Source organism: Hemicordylus capensis, chromosome 4 (assembly GCF_027244095.1).
Source record: "Hemicordylus capensis ecotype Gifberg chromosome 4, rHemCap1.1.pri, whole genome shotgun sequence".
NCBI classification, from domain to species: domain Eukaryota; kingdom Metazoa; phylum Chordata; class Lepidosauria; order Squamata; family Cordylidae; genus Hemicordylus; species Hemicordylus capensis.
Window position 1 is genome coordinate 257114341 of NC_069660.1, and position 18730 is coordinate 257133070.

At 42.8% G+C, this 18730-nt stretch overlaps 1 protein-coding gene across 14 annotated transcripts in view; it reads right to left on the reverse strand.

Annotated features, from left to right (window-relative positions):
• Positions 1 to 3066: 3066 nt before the first annotated feature.
• Positions 3067 to 18730, reverse strand: part of ST18 (ST18 C2H2C-type zinc finger transcription factor) — a 366586-nt gene continuing 350922 nt past the window's right edge. For 7 of the 14 annotated variants that reach the window (XM_053249358.1, XM_053249366.1, XM_053249367.1 and 4 more), the window contains 7 exons: positions 16489 to 16551; positions 16323 to 16403; positions 15136 to 15357; positions 14015 to 14103; positions 11454 to 11557; positions 7068 to 7259; positions 3067 to 5840 (listed from right to left, as the gene is read on the reverse strand). In XM_053249358.1, coding sequence (XP_053105333.1) covers positions 5700 to 5840; positions 7068 to 7259; positions 11454 to 11557; positions 14015 to 14103; positions 15136 to 15357; positions 16323 to 16403; positions 16489 to 16551 — 892 coding nt within the window. In that variant the 3' untranslated portion in view covers positions 3067 to 5699. Of the gene's footprint in view, positions 5841 to 7067; positions 7260 to 9415; positions 10688 to 10765; positions 11047 to 11453; positions 11558 to 14014; positions 14104 to 15135; positions 15358 to 16322; positions 16404 to 16488; positions 16552 to 18730 lie in introns of those variants that run through there. The other 7 variants (XM_053249359.1, XM_053249371.1, XM_053249365.1 and 4 more) reach the window with 6 other exon arrangements.

The following is an 18730-nucleotide window of genomic DNA, read 5'->3' on the forward strand; positions in this document are numbered from 1 at the left end:
CTAAATAAATCCTAGTTTCTTCAAACTTAAGTTGTCTCCAGACCTCCTGCTTGGCTGAGTTCTCACTATACTGGTTATACTCTGTTAAGAGGGATGGAACTGCCATCTTCCCCTACACAACCCCTCCCTCGAATAAAATGGAATTGAAACCAACAGTGGCTTGTATACTGTGCAGAGAACCTTAAATCCGAGAGAAGGGCATGTGTGCTGCTGCATGGTAAAGTGCCCCAGGTTGCTGTGCAAGTGGGGCTGTTCCATGCCTAATAAGCATTGTGTAATCACAGTTGCACTACCATTCCATTGGGAATGATGGAAGGAGCTTTGCAACTGCAATGATACACTGCTGCGAAGGCACAGAGCATCCTACCTATGCAGTGTTAGAGTTGCAGCTCCTGAAAGCATCGACTCTTATCACCAACAACCTATTGACTACTAGGAGCATTAGGAATACTCTCTGACCACTCTCTTTCTCTGCCCTGATTCCCCTTTGTTAGTCTCAGGTTTCATTTGCTCACCTGGAACATACTTTCATTTTCTTGCCTACAGCTAGACAGGTAGGTGGTCTATCAGATGTATTTCCTAAATAAACTACTTTGAACTTTAACTCCATGTCTCCAAAGAATCTTAATTAACAGTGCTCTTCTCACTCGTGCACTTTCACTGCAGGTGCAGCAGATAAATAATCTAACCCCTCCAATCTCCAATGTGCAGTAGCCCGAATGTACTTTAGTGTGTCTCACAGAGGCACACAGGCGTCTTTCTCTTGAATTTATGGTATGTGAGCTGGTGTATTTTAAATGTATCCATTATTTTTATTTATTTAAAATATTTATACCCTGCCCCTCCAGTGCACTACTGCTCAGGGTGGCATAATCATATCATATCCATTATGATTAGCTTTTTTGTATACATCACAATAATTACAGCAGCTATGATGAATTGGCAAATTTTAGATTAACAAATCACTGGGCTGGGTCAGAATACACCTGAGGGTTCCTCTGTAACTCAAATAAGAAACTGTTTATTTTCTTTTAAAACATATATAACTTCTTACCAAAAGATGGGAAGGCAGCCCAAAAGGAACGGTGTATATATGTACAAAATTAGAGGCCTATTATTTAAGCAGACAATCCTGGGTATATTTGTAGAATGCATTATTAATGCTAGAATTCCAACCAAGCACACTTAAATTTAATTCTAAAAGCAAACTTCTTTTTCTTTTGTAGTGCCTCAATGCTGTCAATCTTATCAGAGAACATCTTGGAAACAGCAGTAGCTCCTAACGGCAGGAAATGCTGGTGCTGGCTTTTATGTTTTGAAATATTTAACAGCTGTGAAAGGTCAGTAGGTATCCTTTCTTCTACTTGGTATAGGAACAGTTACTCTGCCAAGCAGTGGCAGTGTGATACTTAAACAATGGTAGCTGTGGTTTTCTTGAGAGTACTCCCTATAATTTGTGGAATATTGTCTTTTCTCCCCACCCTTACAAACTATCACACTAATCAAAGGATGTGTTTCTGTATGTTACTTTAGAATTCAAAAATGAGAGGAATCACACATTTCCGATAGAACTGAAACAAAATGAGGTCTTGCATGCAGTGGGAACTGGGGTAAGGAAGGCCAGCCTGGTTCCCCCTGTGTGTGAGAACTGCCGGGAGCCACTTATGGCAAGCCCATCTCTGGAGCCTGCCTTCAAAATGAGGTTAAGGGAGGAAGCGTTCCCTTAATTTCATTTTTTGGATCGTCTGCTGGGAGACTGTGGGGCTCCCGGCCAGAGTCAGGCAGATCCCCATAATGCACCATGCACTCACGCAGTGATTATGCGGGTTCCAGGGGGGGCGGGGTGTCTTGCCCCTGTTCTCGACCCTCTGTGCTGCCCGAGGGGGCAGCTGCACATCTGCGTGCATGATCTCTGCACACAGACTAGCAGCCCAGATCGTCTGCGGGGAGGTCAGCATTTCAAGGCTTCCGTCATCTCGGAAAGACCATATTACTTCAGTGTTGAAAGAGCTACACTGGCTGCCAATACATTTCTGGGTAAAATATAAGGTGCTGGTTATAACCGATAAAGCCCTAAATGGCTTAGGCCCTGGGCATTTAAGTGGACATCTTCTTCACCATCACCCCCACCTCCCTTTGAGATCATCTAGAGAGGTTCGCCCACAGTCGCCACCAGCATATCTGGTGGCTACTCAGGGACAGGCCTTCTCTGTGGAAGCCCCGAGGCTCTGGAATGTGCTCCCTATGGAAATAAGAGCCTCCCCATCTCTGACAACTTTTAAAAAGGCAGTTAAGACACATTTGTTCACCCAGGCTTTTAATTAGATTCATAGTTTAGCAGTTTTAACATTGTGTTAAGTTGTAAATTGTTTTAATGTTTTAATTCATGCTATGTTTATTGTAAACTGCCCAGAGATATTAGTTTTGGGCAGTATAAAAGTGTTAAATAAATAAAAATAATAAATCAGTATAGGTCAAGATAGCTGTGCAGTATAGTGAGAATTCCCTGGCTTGAATCTCACATATGCCATGAATTCACTAGGTGGCCTTGGGCAAGACTCTCAGCCTCAACTTCCCAGCTGTAGTAGGGAGATAGTGGCCCACATCCTCCACAGGACTAAGGAAATGGAGATCACCCTGTGAGAATGCAAAAAGGTGTGAGCTTAACTGCTCTATAGTCTTCCCCTTCTGCCCCAGCAGGCATAGAGGGGTGGGGAGGGCCTGATTTTTTTTTTTTAAAGAACTCCATCTGGAGGGAGTAGTGAAAATCAGCCCCCCCACCCCACCCCACTGATGTCCACCAGAGCTTCAGCGAAAGACTCTAGACTTGGATCTTTTTGCATCTCTGTGGGGCTTCCCTTTTGTGGCTCTGTGGAGAATGTCAGCCAGTAATACTTATTTGCCTTACAGGATTTCTGTAAGGGTTATAAAAAGATAATACATGTGCAGCACTGCAAGTTTGACATATATGTTTTCAGTCACAAGTACTACACAAATGCTGCATCTCAGTATCAGTTCAAAGTGCACAATGCAATTGGTCAACTGAAGGCACCATAAAACATGTAGAACTGTTTCAGTATCAATTTTATTTCCTACCATACACCAAATGTACAGCACAGAACACAATTTTGTTGCTTTGATGTAAGAAATATTAATTGTATGAAGAAACAGTATACAAACTACTCCAAAATAAAAAAAAATGCATACATCATTGCTCTTTACAAAAGGTCTAATTTACAGGATAGCTCATCAATGCAAATTAAAATGAAACCAAGAAAGAGAAAGAAAAGAAAAGGGGTGGGCAAGGGAATCACAGTGCACATTACATACGTCAAGTACAAAAGGAGGCAAATAAATACAAAGATACATCCTGAGCAAACAATCCAAACACAGATTAACTTGAAGCCATAGTAAATCATAGTAATAAATAGATAGGCCAGTAGGAGATACTTTAATTTAAATTAAATAAAATATATAACAAATTTCTTAAAATATTTAGTAAATTAACTTTTAGTCTCTGTCATGAGTGAACCCATTTCTTGTATGCATTAAACAAGTATAGCAAATGTCCTTTTTAAAACAAGTACAATAATTTAATAGCAAATTTGGTGTTCCATTTCATATTAGCACATATTGTAGTTTCTGTCAAATTGTGTTTCTTTTAAAAAATAAACACAGCTTCTAAGAACATACATCTCTCCTGTCTAAACTAAAGTCTGAGGGCCAAATCAACCCCTCACATCAACAGCAAGCCCCACCTAATGCAGAACAGCAACCACAGTGTATGAAAGTTGGATGATCTTGGAGAAGCAGCTTCGGAGGAGAACACGAGAATATAATCGTATGAGTCAAGCCTCTGAATGCTGTCATATATCCAGTTGAAATATCAAGTAGGCAAATAAAAAGAAACACTTTTCATTGTAGCACAGAGAAATTAAACGCACGGTAATTCATGTCTACATTTTACACTGAGGCACATATGCGCGTGAGACGTTTGTGCATACAAAAAAAGGCAGTTCAGCTGGTTGTTTATACATCTTTAAAAACAAAAACTGTTAAAATTCCAGAAACAAAATGCTCTATTACTTATAATCCCTGAAACAGACATAGGGTCTCTGTTTATAGCTGCTACTAAACTGAGACTGAATATAGATGTACCAAGAGGTACACTTGGAACATGTGTGTATATTCCTTTTTGTGTGGGTTATAGGGCCTGTGGCTCTTGGAACCCTTTCCCTAAGAAATGGTAATCCACTGAAGCCTTCTGTAACTTCAGCACGAAACAGATTCAGGACCCTGATTCAAAGCTCCACAGCAGGACTCTGAACACTGATCTTTTCTAGAAGTGGAGGCTTTCACATTCACTTCAGAGACAACTCCACACTTATGATGGGAATCCACCAATGGAGCTGTTAGCACGAGGCTATTTTCTCAGAGATTAAGTCCTATCAATCTCAGTGGAGCTCACTTCAGAGTAAATGTGTTTGTGTTCACAGCATTCGTGTATACTCAGAGTAAAATCAGTCAATGCGTTGCTATAGTTCATAGGTCCAGTCATCATGATTGCTGTGGTGCAATCTCAGTTCATCTCAGTGGGGCTTGTGCTCCCCGGTGTCAAAGCAGAATAGCAACTTTAGGCTTCTCAGATTCCCTCATTCATCCTAGTAAAACTGTCATTTCAGGGAAGGTTTTCTTGGCTTAATCGTATATACAAAATCATCAGCTTGGGATGCAATTTTTCCAATATGAAATTATATTGATATTGGTCAACTGACCAATGTTTTTACAGGACTCTGTACCAAAAAGCTACAGGTCATTTCAAAGCCTATCACATTTAAGGGGTTAAAAAGTTATTTTCGATGAATGGAAAAGAAATACGTATCCTTCAGTCACTTCTGGTCTTCCTTTGAATGGTTTCAAATGATCACTTTGTGTAGGCTTACTCACATAGCCAAGTTCAATGCTTTGCTGATTGCTATATTTCATTATTGCTAAAAAAAAGTCAAACTCTCACAGTATGCTATGCTTGAAGAGCTTCTGTTCCTCCAAGAGAGGGCACCATTCAGCTTTGCATCCCTGGTTCTTCACAGCTCAAGCTATTGCAAAACCATCTCTTATTCATTAAAAAAAGCCATTATAAAAAGCAGGATGTGGTGAAAATAAAACTAGAATCACAGTTCTGTTATTTTGTTTCTTTCATCATTTTTTTCTTCTTCCTCCTGTACAAACCCAGCACATTATTTAATTTACACTATAACTTTCAGTCTATTTAAAATCTCATTGGAAAATAAATTAACAAACACATTTGTAAAAATATGGCAGGCCGCAAGAAATGTTGTTAAAAGATTAAAAAAAAACCCACAACTCTTTGATTGAAAATAAATAAAAAAATGTAAAAAAATAGTTACACACACTTTTTACATCCACTTTACAAAATGAAGAGAGTGCAAAAACAACAACAACAACAGAAAAGGATTTGTACCGAAATAAATATATTCTATGATAGGAGTCATTGCTGTTAATATAATAGTCTGTTATCTTTTCTGTCCTTTTTATGTCAGCTGGAAAAAAAATAGTGCAATGTTGTAGTTATAAATGCAGCACAGCAACCAATACTCCTAAGCAGTCCAGGAGCTCTTGACATCCATCGGGAGTTTGCTGCTGCTAAGTAACTCCTGTTGCCCAGCAGCTTCCTCATCCTACACATGGATACCCTTCACTGCCTGTTTGATACTTTCCAACAGAGCCTTGCAGTCTGGTGAATAGTCCCGTTCCAGATTGCTGTACATATCTGTGAGAGTATTGACATATGCTTCAAAATTCTGCTCGCTGATTGGGCCCTAAATGAAGACAGAACACATGACACCAAAGAAAAAGAGTTAAATACCAAGCAAAGTGCATATTATTACTGGCGGGGCGGGGGCAGCTCTCACAGAAGACATGGATCTGATGGTGCTTTGAGAAACATGCTTTTGCCTAGTGGTGAGGGGCTGACAACGCGAGGGGAACACAAAGGCTTAGCTATTGCCTGGCTATGGGCTGAAGTTAGGGTGCAAACGGACTAGAGTCACCTGGCCAACAGCAGGTTTACCGTGAGTTTTCTGGGAGGCTTTACTGCGAACTCAGTTATCCCAAAAACCAGACGCAAAAAGTGGATTTTTTTTAAACCCCAGATATACATTGGGCTGCACTCTAATGAAATTCAGTGAAAAGCAGATATGTGAACTCACACCCTCCATTCTGGAGGAGATTTGGGCTAAAGGGTTTTAAAAGCCCTGTGTGAAAAACTTCCTGGCCATCAAGGGTGGCCCAAGATCTTTGGAATCCTGAAGCGGGATGCTAAATGTCTCTTGCCACAGCTAGTCTCAGTGACATGAACATGCCTTTCTCACCTGTCCACCACCACTTCACTTAGATTTGAAAATAAATTGGACAGAGCAGAATAAGAAATGGGAAAGTGGTGCTCAGCCAGGAGGCGGAAGTGGACAGGTGCCCTTATGCTATCCCCTCAGATCACTACATGAGGTGGTCACCTGCTTTTTCCTCATTATGAGACTAGTTGCCTGCCCCAGACTATTTTGCACTTTGGGGCAGTCACTGCAATGAACAAGGCCTTGTTCCCCTCACCGCACACACAAAAATTAATTTTAACTGCACACCTTAGATGAATAGAGAGATTTTGCTCTGGGTTTTATTCTGGACTACCAGGAAAGTGTGAGGAGAGTCTCTCTTCACAAGTTTGCATGGGTCAGATAGGTCCCCCAGAACTGTTCTGATGGAAGCAGCAGGGAGGGAGGCATCTTGCCACCTGGGCAGGTGCCCCAGTAATATGCCACCTGAGACAATTGCCTCACCTCGCCTTATGAAATGGCTGTGCCTGCTTAAGAGTATAGAGACTGCTGTACCCATATTTGGCATGCATTTTGTCATGGTAACATAGTGAGACTGATAGATTGTACAGAATCAATGTAAATTCTGATTATTGTCTCCAATAGGCCTGCAACATGCAGTCAAGAATTCTCTCTGGGCTTCCAAAGGAACTGCCAAATCCTTAGTCAGAGGCATACCATTTGTGGAAGCTGAATGTCGGCAAGACTGGAGATGAGGGCTTGGCTTAGGCCAGCCAGCTCCTTTAGAAGGCTCTCGTTGTTCTGCTCTATAAGTTTGTTCTCTTCTTCTATTGTTTTCAGATTGCTTTCCATAGATGTGATCTGAAACCATGAAGCAGAAGGATGGATACATGGCAGTGGGCTCTTGGCCTAAAACACAACAGTCAGCACAAAACAGTAGAAGGTGACTGCAGAACTCAACCTTCAGATACATGAATATCAATGCTTCTAACTGGGGCAAGTCAGATTATCTCTACACCAATAGTTTTGGCTGTTGATTCACAAGAGAAACAGGTTTAAAGGTAGCTCTCGACAGTGACCCTGCTGGATAAAAAGTGATTTGTTTGTGAGAAGCCAGTTCAAAAATGGATGAAAGACTGCAAGCCTCAAGCTGGCAGAATGGGAGGAGGGTCTGTGTCTGGTTAAAAAATAAAGAGTTTTGCCCTTAGGCACACAGAAAGGAACCAAGCAAGCTGCTGTTTACATTTTCTATCAGCATCCCTGCTGACTCACAACAATAGCAGCAACCCTGGTATTAGCTCTTGAGCTACTTTCCTGGGCGAGGTTATTCTGCAGAATGACAGAGATTAGAAGCAAGACAGAGTGGAAAGGCTAAAAATAAAAGAAACAGAATAGAAAATGAAGGAGTTCACTTTGTGACATCATCACAATGCAAACCTAGCATAACATAATTTTGTTTTTAAAGCTATATGAAAACAAAAGCTTAAGAACTGGGATATCTGGAGATACCCATATACTTTTGTTGCAAAATGTAGGGCCATGTTTGGTGGGCCTCACTGTTTTGTCATACATCTAGAAAATACAAAATGCTGCATACTATACATGGATAATAATTAAGGAAGCTAAGATCACAGTCTTTGGTTAGGATATGGCTAGTGGATGGTTGATATTTATTGCAGCAAATACCTGTTTTTCCATATTTGGGCACAATCTTTTCATGATAAGTTTGCAAACATGTTTAAACAGAAAGTAAGGGCATCAACATGTTGAGCACCCAACTAGGGCAGCAAACTAATCCTACATTAAATACTTTTAAACCAAAGGTCTGAGTCCAGGCACAATATGAGGCCGTAACTTAATATGAGGCCATAACTTAAAATGAGATGAAAGTGAAGATGAACATGAACTCACCCTCTAAGGAGGAAGACGAGTTTCTGCTGCCACTATTTCCCCTTATTCATTGAAGGGAAAGTGGAGGAGCTGCCACTGAGCAGTTTGGTGACAGCTTCTTCCCATCCCACTCTGACCCTCAAGATAATTGGGTGGATGTAGTAATGGAGGCAGCAGTAGCTCCTGCTCCTCCCACCCTCAAAGGGTGGAGAAATAGGTGCAGCAACTGCTACCACCAAAGGTGCTCTTACCCCTGGACTTCAGGGCCTAAATCCAGAGCCTCCATAGCCCCTGGGGGCACCTAAATCCTCTTTAGTCTGTTTCTAGTGGCGTGGTTGCCTGGCTGAGCATGATAATTGCTTGGTTTGCAGAAGCGGTGGGAGGCCTCCAAAAGCCTTTAGGTCCAGGCTCCAAAATTGCCTAGGTGCACCTCTGGCTGCCACTATAACCCTGTCATTCATCAAGGGAGAGGGAGGAGCTGCTGTATCCTTCTGTAAAGATGATCTCTCATGGAGAACAGCCTCCAAAGACCTAGAGCCAGCCCTGCCCACTCTGCAGTCCCTTTCTTTTATCAATAGTCCCCATCATGACCTGGTGCTGCTGCTGAGGAACATTCCAGGACCTATGTGTGAAGATCTACCTGCCTCCTGAATTGAGCTCAAAAGACAAAAGGGGAGGGGATCTGGTCTAGTAGTAGCAGGCATGAATTGTCCCCTTTGCTAAGCATGGTCTGCCCAGGTTTGCATTTGAATGCGAGACTACGAGGTGAGTCTCACGATCAGTGAGACTCGCTGGAAGGGGGTTTGCGAAGAGAGTGGGCTTAGCCGGAAGGGGGTTTGCAGGGAGAGTGGGCTTAGCCCACTCTGCCCACAGATGATTGGAAGGCAGCCCTGGGAGGCCGGATTGGCTGCCCACACGACTGCCTGCTCCCTCATGGAACTGGAGGGGGCTGTGGGGATTGGGGGCCATGTGGCCCCTGGAAGTTCCAGGATGCCCCACGTGAGTGCATGGGGCATCCTGGAGAGACCCCCGAGCCTGGGAGGCTGGTTGCAGCCTCCCAGTTGGGAGTCTATTTGTGTGTTGCCACACGCCTCAGCAACACACAAGCAAAAAGACATGGTTAACGGAGCGCTCACTCCGTTAACCTCGTCTTAGGTGAGGGGTATTTTTGAGGGCTAGCTACTGGGAGCCATGTGGCTCCCAATGCAACACACAATCACTCAAAAGTGGGCTAAGCTCCCTTAGCCCGCTTTTGGGTGATTGTGAGAATCGCCTCTACATGTAAGTACTGTAAGATATTCCCTTTAGGGGATGGGACCATAGCTCAGCAGAACAGCATCTGTATGATTGCAGATTGAATGTCCCAGGTTCAATCCCTAGCATCTTCAGATAGGGCAGGGAGGGACTCCTGCCTGTAACCTTGGAGAGCCACTGCCAGCCAATGTAGCTAATAATGATCTAGATGGACCAATGATCTGATTCAGGATAAGGCGGCTTCCTATGTTCCTGTGACATCACCATCACTACACTTGGGATTGAACTCTGGCTCAAACCCTCACTCAGACCATTCCAACAAATATCCATTTAATAAGTAGCTCCCCCTTAAAGCAGTACTTTTTCAATAGCTGTTGGTGTGTGTTTGGGGTGGGGCAGGCATTATCTACAGCATGGTAGGGGTGGTTTATTTTGTTCTTACAACTGGTATTATGACTGTAAACTGTTTTTCCCCATTTGGCTGTTTATCCCTTAAATGATATGATTACTTAGATTGGGAGCTCCTTCTGGGCAGAAATATTTGCATTGGGAAAATCAGCCGTAAGCTGCACTGAGCCCATGGGATACAGTGAGATAGACATCTACTAAATATAGACGTACATAAAGTTCTCCCAATTGTTTTCATTAGGAAGCTTTTTGGACTCCTGAATGTTCCTGAAGGGATTCTTATTGGAACTGAGGGCAAACAGCAAATCCAAGGATGAAATTTTTTAGGAACAAAGTTGACAAAGGAGCTAATCCAAGGTTTGATTGATCCAGCCTTGGCAGGCCAAAAGAGATACTTGAGATACTAGAATATTGCCAATATTTTCAAAACTGAGTTAAAGTCCAAGAATGGTAATATCGCAAAGACTAAAAACATACATTCTCTGAGCTTGGGAGGACATTCCTGTCCTGATACAGGATCAGAGAAGGGATGTTCAGAAGAAGGCATGGAAATCTCTGGAGCGAAAGGGATTTAGGCAGAGGGCTGGAGGCTTTGGAAGAGACATTTTGCTCATTGTTCACATTTATCAGACATGCCAGGGAAAGAAATCTGTTATCTGAAATATTTGGTTTGTTCAGATTAAGTCATCTCACAGGAAGTTAAAATACATGCATTTGGCTGATCTGCTGGACCAATGAAGAGTTCACAGAGCAAGGCCTTGATGCAAGGTAAGCAATCTCGAACCCTATGCAGAAGGTCAAACAGGATATGAATGAATGTGCAGAAGGGGGAATGGGATCATGACTGGCCCTGCTCCTAACCTCCATGCATTCAAAGGAAGCTGTGCACAGAGATCTACATATGTTCACCCCAACAGGCACAGATCCTGCAAAAATGGAGATCATGGGTTCAGAGCCTGAGTGTGTTGAATATACAATTGACCCTTGATTCTTTTGTAACCGTTGATTTCAGGTTTTGGATCAAGGTTACATCCTTTGTTTTTTCTCTCTTGTTGGGTGTATTTGTGCAGGTCCCTGTGCACGTTCCAAGGAATAGCATGAACAGGTGGGAGTTGGGCCAGCAGGCATAATCCCAGGCACAATCCTGGAAAAAACACAACCCATCATTTAGCACAGCTACGTTATCTTCTTGCACTAGCACAATTCACTGAGCACATGTTAGTCAGAATGTCCACCAGTATAAGGCAGCTATAATTGTATCTGTATTTTATTTTAGATTATATGGATTAAATCCAAAGAAGATATTATCTGATTTTGTTTAGGTCTCACTGACTGTTATAATAAGCTGCATGTTGGCCATGACTCCCAAGTAACTCTGCCCACTTTGCAGGCTACCACAATGCCAGAGTGTGTTTTATTGCCTTACAATGCAATTATGGAGTACAGGGCACAGTTACAAGCAAGGATAACTCATAGAATTCTTGAAGAATCTACAAAATTGTGTCAGAACAGTAGATATGCATTGTTAGGACTAAATCATTTTTCTCTCACCTGTGTCTGAAGTTTCATCATGTCAGCTTCAATTTTAAGGTTGGATTCATTCAGTTCTTTTATTTCTTCATCCAAATGTCTGATTTCCTCCTCATTCTCTAAACCTGCACAAGATTTAATAACCAAGTCAAGTGTAACATAATACCTGTCTGAAGAGATGGGCAAATGTTAACTTCTGACTAATAGTACATTATAAAACAGGTCTCATAGGTTATACTGGCTCAATATCCATCTGCTTCTGTGGCATCAAAACTGCAGATTTGAAATTTAATTTGCCACTCACCAGTGTTGGTGTCAAGACTCCCATTATACCATATCAGAGCAGAGAAGTAGCTAGGACGTTTTATATTAATGGAGCTTAATAGGCCTTCCATTGGCCTGAAGTGATTTACTTGGGGCATGACTGGATTCTTATATTGCTTCCACAACATAGGAACATATACTGAGGCAGGCCAATGGTCCATTTCGCTCACTATTGTCTACTCAGACTGGCAGCAGCTTCTCCAAAGGTTACAGACAAGAGGGTCTCTCTTGGAGTTGCCAAGGAGGGAACTTGGAACCTCCTGCACGCAAGCATGCAGATGCTCTTCCTAGAGTAGCCCCATCCCCTAAGGGGTATATCTAACAGTGCTCACACCTGTAGTCTCTCATTCAAAAGCAAACCAAGGCAGACCCAATTCATGCTTGCTACCACACGACCAGCTCTCGTGGCCGGCCTGCTACCTCTGCTCCAAGCTGTCAAGCTCCCCCTTATGCCTTGACTCCCTGAAGGGCAATGTTATGCCCATCTCCAGACTAGATCCCATGCCCAGATCCAGTCCTGAAACAACTAGCATACCTAAGTATTTTATACCTCGACTTCAACTGTTCAGCACTGAGGTCTGAAATGTAGCAAACACTGAGGATTAAAGGGTTAAGCAGGGGCTTAGAAGACGGTGGCTCGTAAAGCAGCTGGCTTGCAGAAACCACTGCCCACCGCTTTGGGGAGGTTAAGAGGGGAGATAAATTCCTAACCTCTTGTGTAACTATTGGGATGTAGTAGTGGAGGCAGGAGGAAGTCTCACTTAGGACTGTGCAAGCAGATGCTGCTTTGAAGGGTGGAGCTGTAGCTCAGTGATAGAGCACCTGTTTTGCCTGCAGAAGGTCCCAGGTAGGGGACCATTTCCAGGTAGGAAGACCCCTGTTGAAGAGACACTGCTAGTCAGCATAGAGAATACTGAGTTAGAGTAACCAATGGTCTGATTCAGTCTGAGGCAGTTTCCTATGCTCCTAGAGCTTCTGACCTGCAAACAGCCCTGGCTCAGTCTACTGATATCAGTGTGGGCAACTAGCCAGTCAGTTGCTGCATACAGGAGACCCTTATTATTCATGGATTCATGGACGGAGGTTCTGCGTATCTGCAGTTGGGTCTCAGGGACCTGGTTTCCATTATCGCAGGGGTGAAAATAGGCTATTTCCGCCTACCCATATTTCCTGGGCACCAGGAAATGACCTGCGGGGGCATTTCTAATGGTGGTTCTGGTATCATTTCCAGTCCAGAGGTAGCAAAGAACCATTCTGTGGCTTGTGTTTACACAAAAGATGGAAGTCCACAGAAATTGAAGAAAAATGGGAAGATTTGGGGGGACATTGCTGGAGAGCAGTGTACTGTGCTATCTTCCTTTTATTTCTGCTTCCCTCCTGCATCTTTTGTGATTTTTTCCCCCTTCAGGAACCTAACACCCAGATTCCCATAGAGTTAAGGTTTTTTTATTTGTGGTTTCCATAGTTGTGATTGCAGGCAAAAATGGAACTCCCATGAACAACAAGGGCCTCCTGTACTTGCATAATACAAACCAAGGCAACCCCTGTTTTCCCTGCTAATTTCCAATGTTTACCTATTAGTAAGGGATTTGCTTTCCTCAGAAAGGGCTAATATCCAGTGGCTAATTTACTCAATAGTACTATTCAAGACTTACTCTAAAGGACTACTTAATTTTGATAGGACTTCTGTCAAGTAATTTATTCAGGATATTAAAGGTAAAGTGCCAAGTGTCAAGTCAGTGCTGACTCCTGGCAACCCACAGAGCCCTGTGGTTGTCTTTGGTAGAATACAGGAGAGGTTTACCATTGCCATCTCCTGCACAGTATGAGATGGTACCTTTCATCATCTTCCTATATCGCTGCTGCCCAATATAGCTGCTTCCCATAGTCTGGGAAACATCCCAGCGGGGATTTGAACCGGCAACCTCTGGCTTGAAAGTCAAGTCATTTCTCCACTGTGCCATTAGGTGGCTTTTATTTTTCAAGCTATTAGCCACTCTTTATATTCAATGAAGGACAAGTCTGAGGATAAAACCTGGATCACAGTTCACCTGTGTTCCATTCAGGGTGCAATATGGTTACACTTTAAATTAAATTTATGAAATGAATTGCACCATTTCATAGAATCATAGCATTTTAGAGTTGGAAGTGAACTAGGAGGTCTTCAACCCCCTGCTGAGTTCAGGAATCTATTTACTTGTAAATGAAGATGGAAAATGTGTAGCTAAATCAATAAACACAGGTGCATATTTTCTTACCTCCACTTGCTTTCAACTTGATGGTCATTAGTTCCTCCGTTATTTTGCTCTTTTTTAAGGCTTGTGCATTCAGAGGACATCCAGACAAACTGAAATGAGTTTTAAGAAAGAGGGGGTGGGCTATAAAAGTTGATATTTGATGGTTGTATCTCCACTTCCAGGGTCTCATCAGTACATGTCTATTTTGTTGTGTGGTCTGCAAGCGGCAGTCCAATTAAAATATATTGCTATATTATATCAGATACACAAGATTGCCAACATCATAACTGGTTGCATAATGACTATAGGACGACAAGTAGGTAAAATATTTCCATTCTGGTTCCCACGATGGCCCCTCTCTACCCCACTGTTGAGCTATGTACCGAGTCTTCTTCGATGGCAGCTTTTGCTGAAGCAGCAGTTTGATTACAACATGTTGCCACAGTGCACAGTCCTACATCAGCTGGAATGCAATGGACACATCTACAGATTGTGGTATTGTTCAGGTGGAGCCTTTGAAACTGAACCTACCTACACACTCAGCAGCTCAACAACTCATGAGGGGATGGGGCTGTAGCTCAATGCATGCAGAAGGTCCCAGGCTCAGTCTCTGCCATCTCCAGGTAGGGCTGAGAAAGACTCCTGCCTGAAGCCTTGGAGAACCACTGCCAGTCAGTGTAGACCAGGGATTCTCAATGTTGGATCCCCAGATGTTATTGGACTTCAACTCCCATAATCCCCAACCAAAGGCCACTGGGGCTAGGGATTATGGGAGTTGAAGTCCACTAACATCTGGGGACCCAACGTTGAGAATCCCTGGTGTAGACAATACAGAGCCAGATGGGCTAACTTGGTACAAGGCAGCTTCTTGTGTACCTAAGGTTAACTTCCTTGAAACTAAGAGTTCGGTAATAGGCTGCTATGGATATTCTTCCTTTTTAAGAATACAGATAAACAAATAATATTTATTTGTGGATTTCCCTTCAACACAAAGATGTGGGGGTTAACTGAGGAATCACACAAAAGTCCCAAATGATTTTTGCCATCAGTTTAATAGCTTCATTTGTTAAATCAACACAACTGCATTAGACTGCAGATATTTGTTAAGTTAAAAAAAAAGGATTAAAGACACAAAGTGATACCTTCTGTGGGTGACAAAAACGTTATTAACATGACCCAGCCCGTTGCAGCCTGGCAAAGGACAGTGTGGCAGCTCTTGCTTGTTCAGTTTCCAGGGCAGCGAAGACCCATTGGGAGGACTCTCCTTCTGTCTCTTGGCAGCCATAGGACAACCCGAAGCAGTGCGATGAGAAGTGTATTTACCTGATATGTGACCTTGGCCATCACAGCCTAGCACCGGACATCTACAGGAGCACAACAAAATGGTTGTTAGTTTTTTGACAAACCAGGAAAAAATGTTCTCCAAACAAATAGAACACTTGTTAGAATATGAACACACAAATATTAAGGCAGAGATACATTCAGTTGCAGTGGATAATATTTATAATGAGGATAATAGAGAATTACTTGCAGAGCAAATAAAATGCATGAGTACAGGTTTGTTGGAATGGGAAACTCTTCATTAGCATTTTTGATCCCCACAAGCTACAAGTGAGGTTATGCCTGCTCCCCACTCTTTACTTTGTACCACAATTGAGGGCCATCACAGGTCAGGCAGCAATCCACAAGAGCCCATCAGAAGTATCAGAGTACCTGGTTTAGGGCCAATTTGCACATTATAGCTGCCACATGGAGACCACTTTAAATTACTCCATATGGTGGTTTTTACCATGTGATGAGTCATTTATATTCCTCAACCTATCATGCAGATTGGGCACTCTTCATCCCTCACAAATGGTAGCCAATGCATTAAAGCAGGAAAATGCTAACTGAAATGAAATGTCATACATTACTTTCATTAATCATCCCACATGTGGCTGCAGGCATGGCTCAGGTGAGGTAAAGGCAGAGTTGTTACCAAGCACATGGGATGGGGAGAGGGCTCACAGAGTATATAAAGGGGTCCTGCCTAAGCTTTAACTCATTTGGATAGGGGAGCTTCTCAGAACTTTTTCAGACAAGCTCAAGACTGCAATAATTCAAAGACTTAGCAGCTTCTATGAGAGGTGCCTTGTGGGCTAGCTCAGGGACTGCACATTACCCAGGAGTCTCAAAAATCAGTCTTTGGAGGCTTCACAGGTAGGACAGGATACATGTTAGATAAAAATATCAAGTTGGATGCTTCTTGGGAGGCATCAAATCCTTTCTCAGGTGCATCTTCAGAAGGGCATTTTTTAGAAGGTGACAAATCCTGCCTATTCCCACTTACTTAAGTTCAGGGTCTTCTTTTTCTTCCTTGGAGGGAGTCACTTTGAGACCACCTTTCCTCGCCCGGGGGCAACCAGACAAGCTGGGAAAAGTACAAAAAAGAACAATTTATTTCCACCAACTTTTAACATTTTGTTTTTGTTTCCAAACAAGTGAAGAATTCTTACCTTCTGTGGGAGGCATAGTTTCCAGTTACATGACCAGAGCCATCACATCCAGGTGTAGGACACCTAAGACACAATGTATATAGAGGAAAAAAGACCCTTTTAAAACCAATTAAACCTCATGGCCTTTTCAGCAGTCGCACCCCATTTATGGAATGCTCTCCTTAGGAAGCCCAGCCTGGTGCCCACCTGTGCATCTTGTCATGAGGCAAGATATCCCACCCCCCGACTGTTTAAAAATCAATTGATGGGTTTTTAAAGGGCTCCTGTTAGTATTGTGGTTTGTTATTCCACCTAGTGTTTTATTATTGTTATTGGATTGATGATTTTATGATGTTTTATTGTATATGTTGTAATACCAGCTTGGGAGCATTTTTTTTTTAAACTGAGCATGCAGGTATAGGTGTGGCCCTCATTTCACCACCAAAGTGGAAAAATTGGAATGGGGGATTTCAGTGAGGGGATGGGGTGAAACAGAGGCCTTACTGGTAGCCATAGCACTCCTCTTGGCAGTAACATTGCGGTGTTCTCGGCACCAGGGTGGAGGGAAAGAGGTTTCCAGTCAAACCTCTGCCATCACTAGCAGGATAGCAAGCAGGAAATGAAAGTGTGTGGTGTGTGGTGGGGGGGCTGATGGGAAGGGCTGGATGAAATGCTGGAAACTCTATCATGCTCCTGGTGATGTCATTGAAAGCATTTCAGATTTCATAACTGATCTTGTAAAAACTAAGCAATTTGCTTATATCTTAATCACCACCTAGAGATTTCAATCAATCAATCAATCAATCAATCAATCAATCTTAGCGGGGGGAAGCAAAGCAAAGTTTAGTGTGCCAGATTCTGAATCAAGGACAGTTTGCCCATAACTGAATTAATTGTATCTGAGAGTCCCCCTAGGTGGACTATAGCAACAAGAAGCAAGCCAGAGACTCCATGATGCCCTCAAAGAATGAGACGAATGTCAAGCTGGAGGTGGAACCAGACAGACCACCAGATATCATGGAGACTGGGGATAGACTGGCGAGATAACCTTTTGGGAGGAAAGTGGCAGTGCTTCAGTACAGCAGGGTGCCAGCATATCAACTATTTATCTCTCATCTCCATTTTATTGTTTTAACTTTAATTTTTACTATGTTTCTAATATTGTTAAAAAATTTAATTAATTTTAATTTTAACTGTTTTAATTATATAACATATATATTCTATTTACTGCTGTATAACTATAATCTCTTTCTTTTACTTTGGCTTGTGTCTGTAACATTAAAGATTCTGATTCTCCTTAGTCAACAGAGCTATAACATGCATTTCAATAAGTAATGTGAGACAGACTGTCGTTCTAAACAAATTGATCTTGTACTATGCCTGTATTGCACTTTCCCCTCCATTATTGCACTTTGAGAGTACAGTTCACACTCCGACCCCACTTACACTTTTGTGTCATCGCACTTATTAATTATTATTATTATTACATTTATATCCCGCTCTTCCTCCAGAGTGGTGTACTACATACTTGAGTTTCTCTTTCACAACAACCCTGTGAAGTAGGTTAGGCTGAGAGAGAAGTGACTGGCCCAGAGTCACCCAGCTAGTTTCATGGCTGAATGGGGATTTGAACTCGGGTCTCCCCAGTCCTAGTCCAGCACTCTAACCACTACACCATGCTGGCTCCCACTAACACATGTGTTAGCAAATCTGTAGGCTATTGCAGCTACAGCTGGGGATTATGGGAATTGTAGTCCAACATCTAGGGGCCCAGGGTTGGGAACCCCTGTTCTATATTGTGTTCTGAGCTGGTAGTGGGTGCTGGAATACATGACCTACTAAGCCTCATTATCAGTTGCATATATAGCATATCCTCTGAAACCCGCCTAGGATGGGCACATCTAGCAAGGGATGGGAAAATACGTCTTTACTTAATTTATGCATTTCAGGGAACTGTTAAGCAAGACCAGTAAAAAAAAAAAAAAAAGGCAACGAGTCTATTCTCTCGATCGGCCGAAATCGGGCTAAGGGAGCCTAGCTCGATTCCGGCTGATTGTGTGCTGCAACGGGAGCCATGCGGTTCCCGGCAGCAAACCTCCCAAAGTACCCCTCCCCTTAGCTGAGGTTAACAGCGCGAGCACCGCAGCAACACATGAGGAGACCCAGGCTGGGATGCTGCACTCACATGGGGCATCCTGGAACTTCCTGCCCCCCAATTGGCCATCCTCTGCAATGCCCCCCACCGATCCCTGCAGCCCCTGCT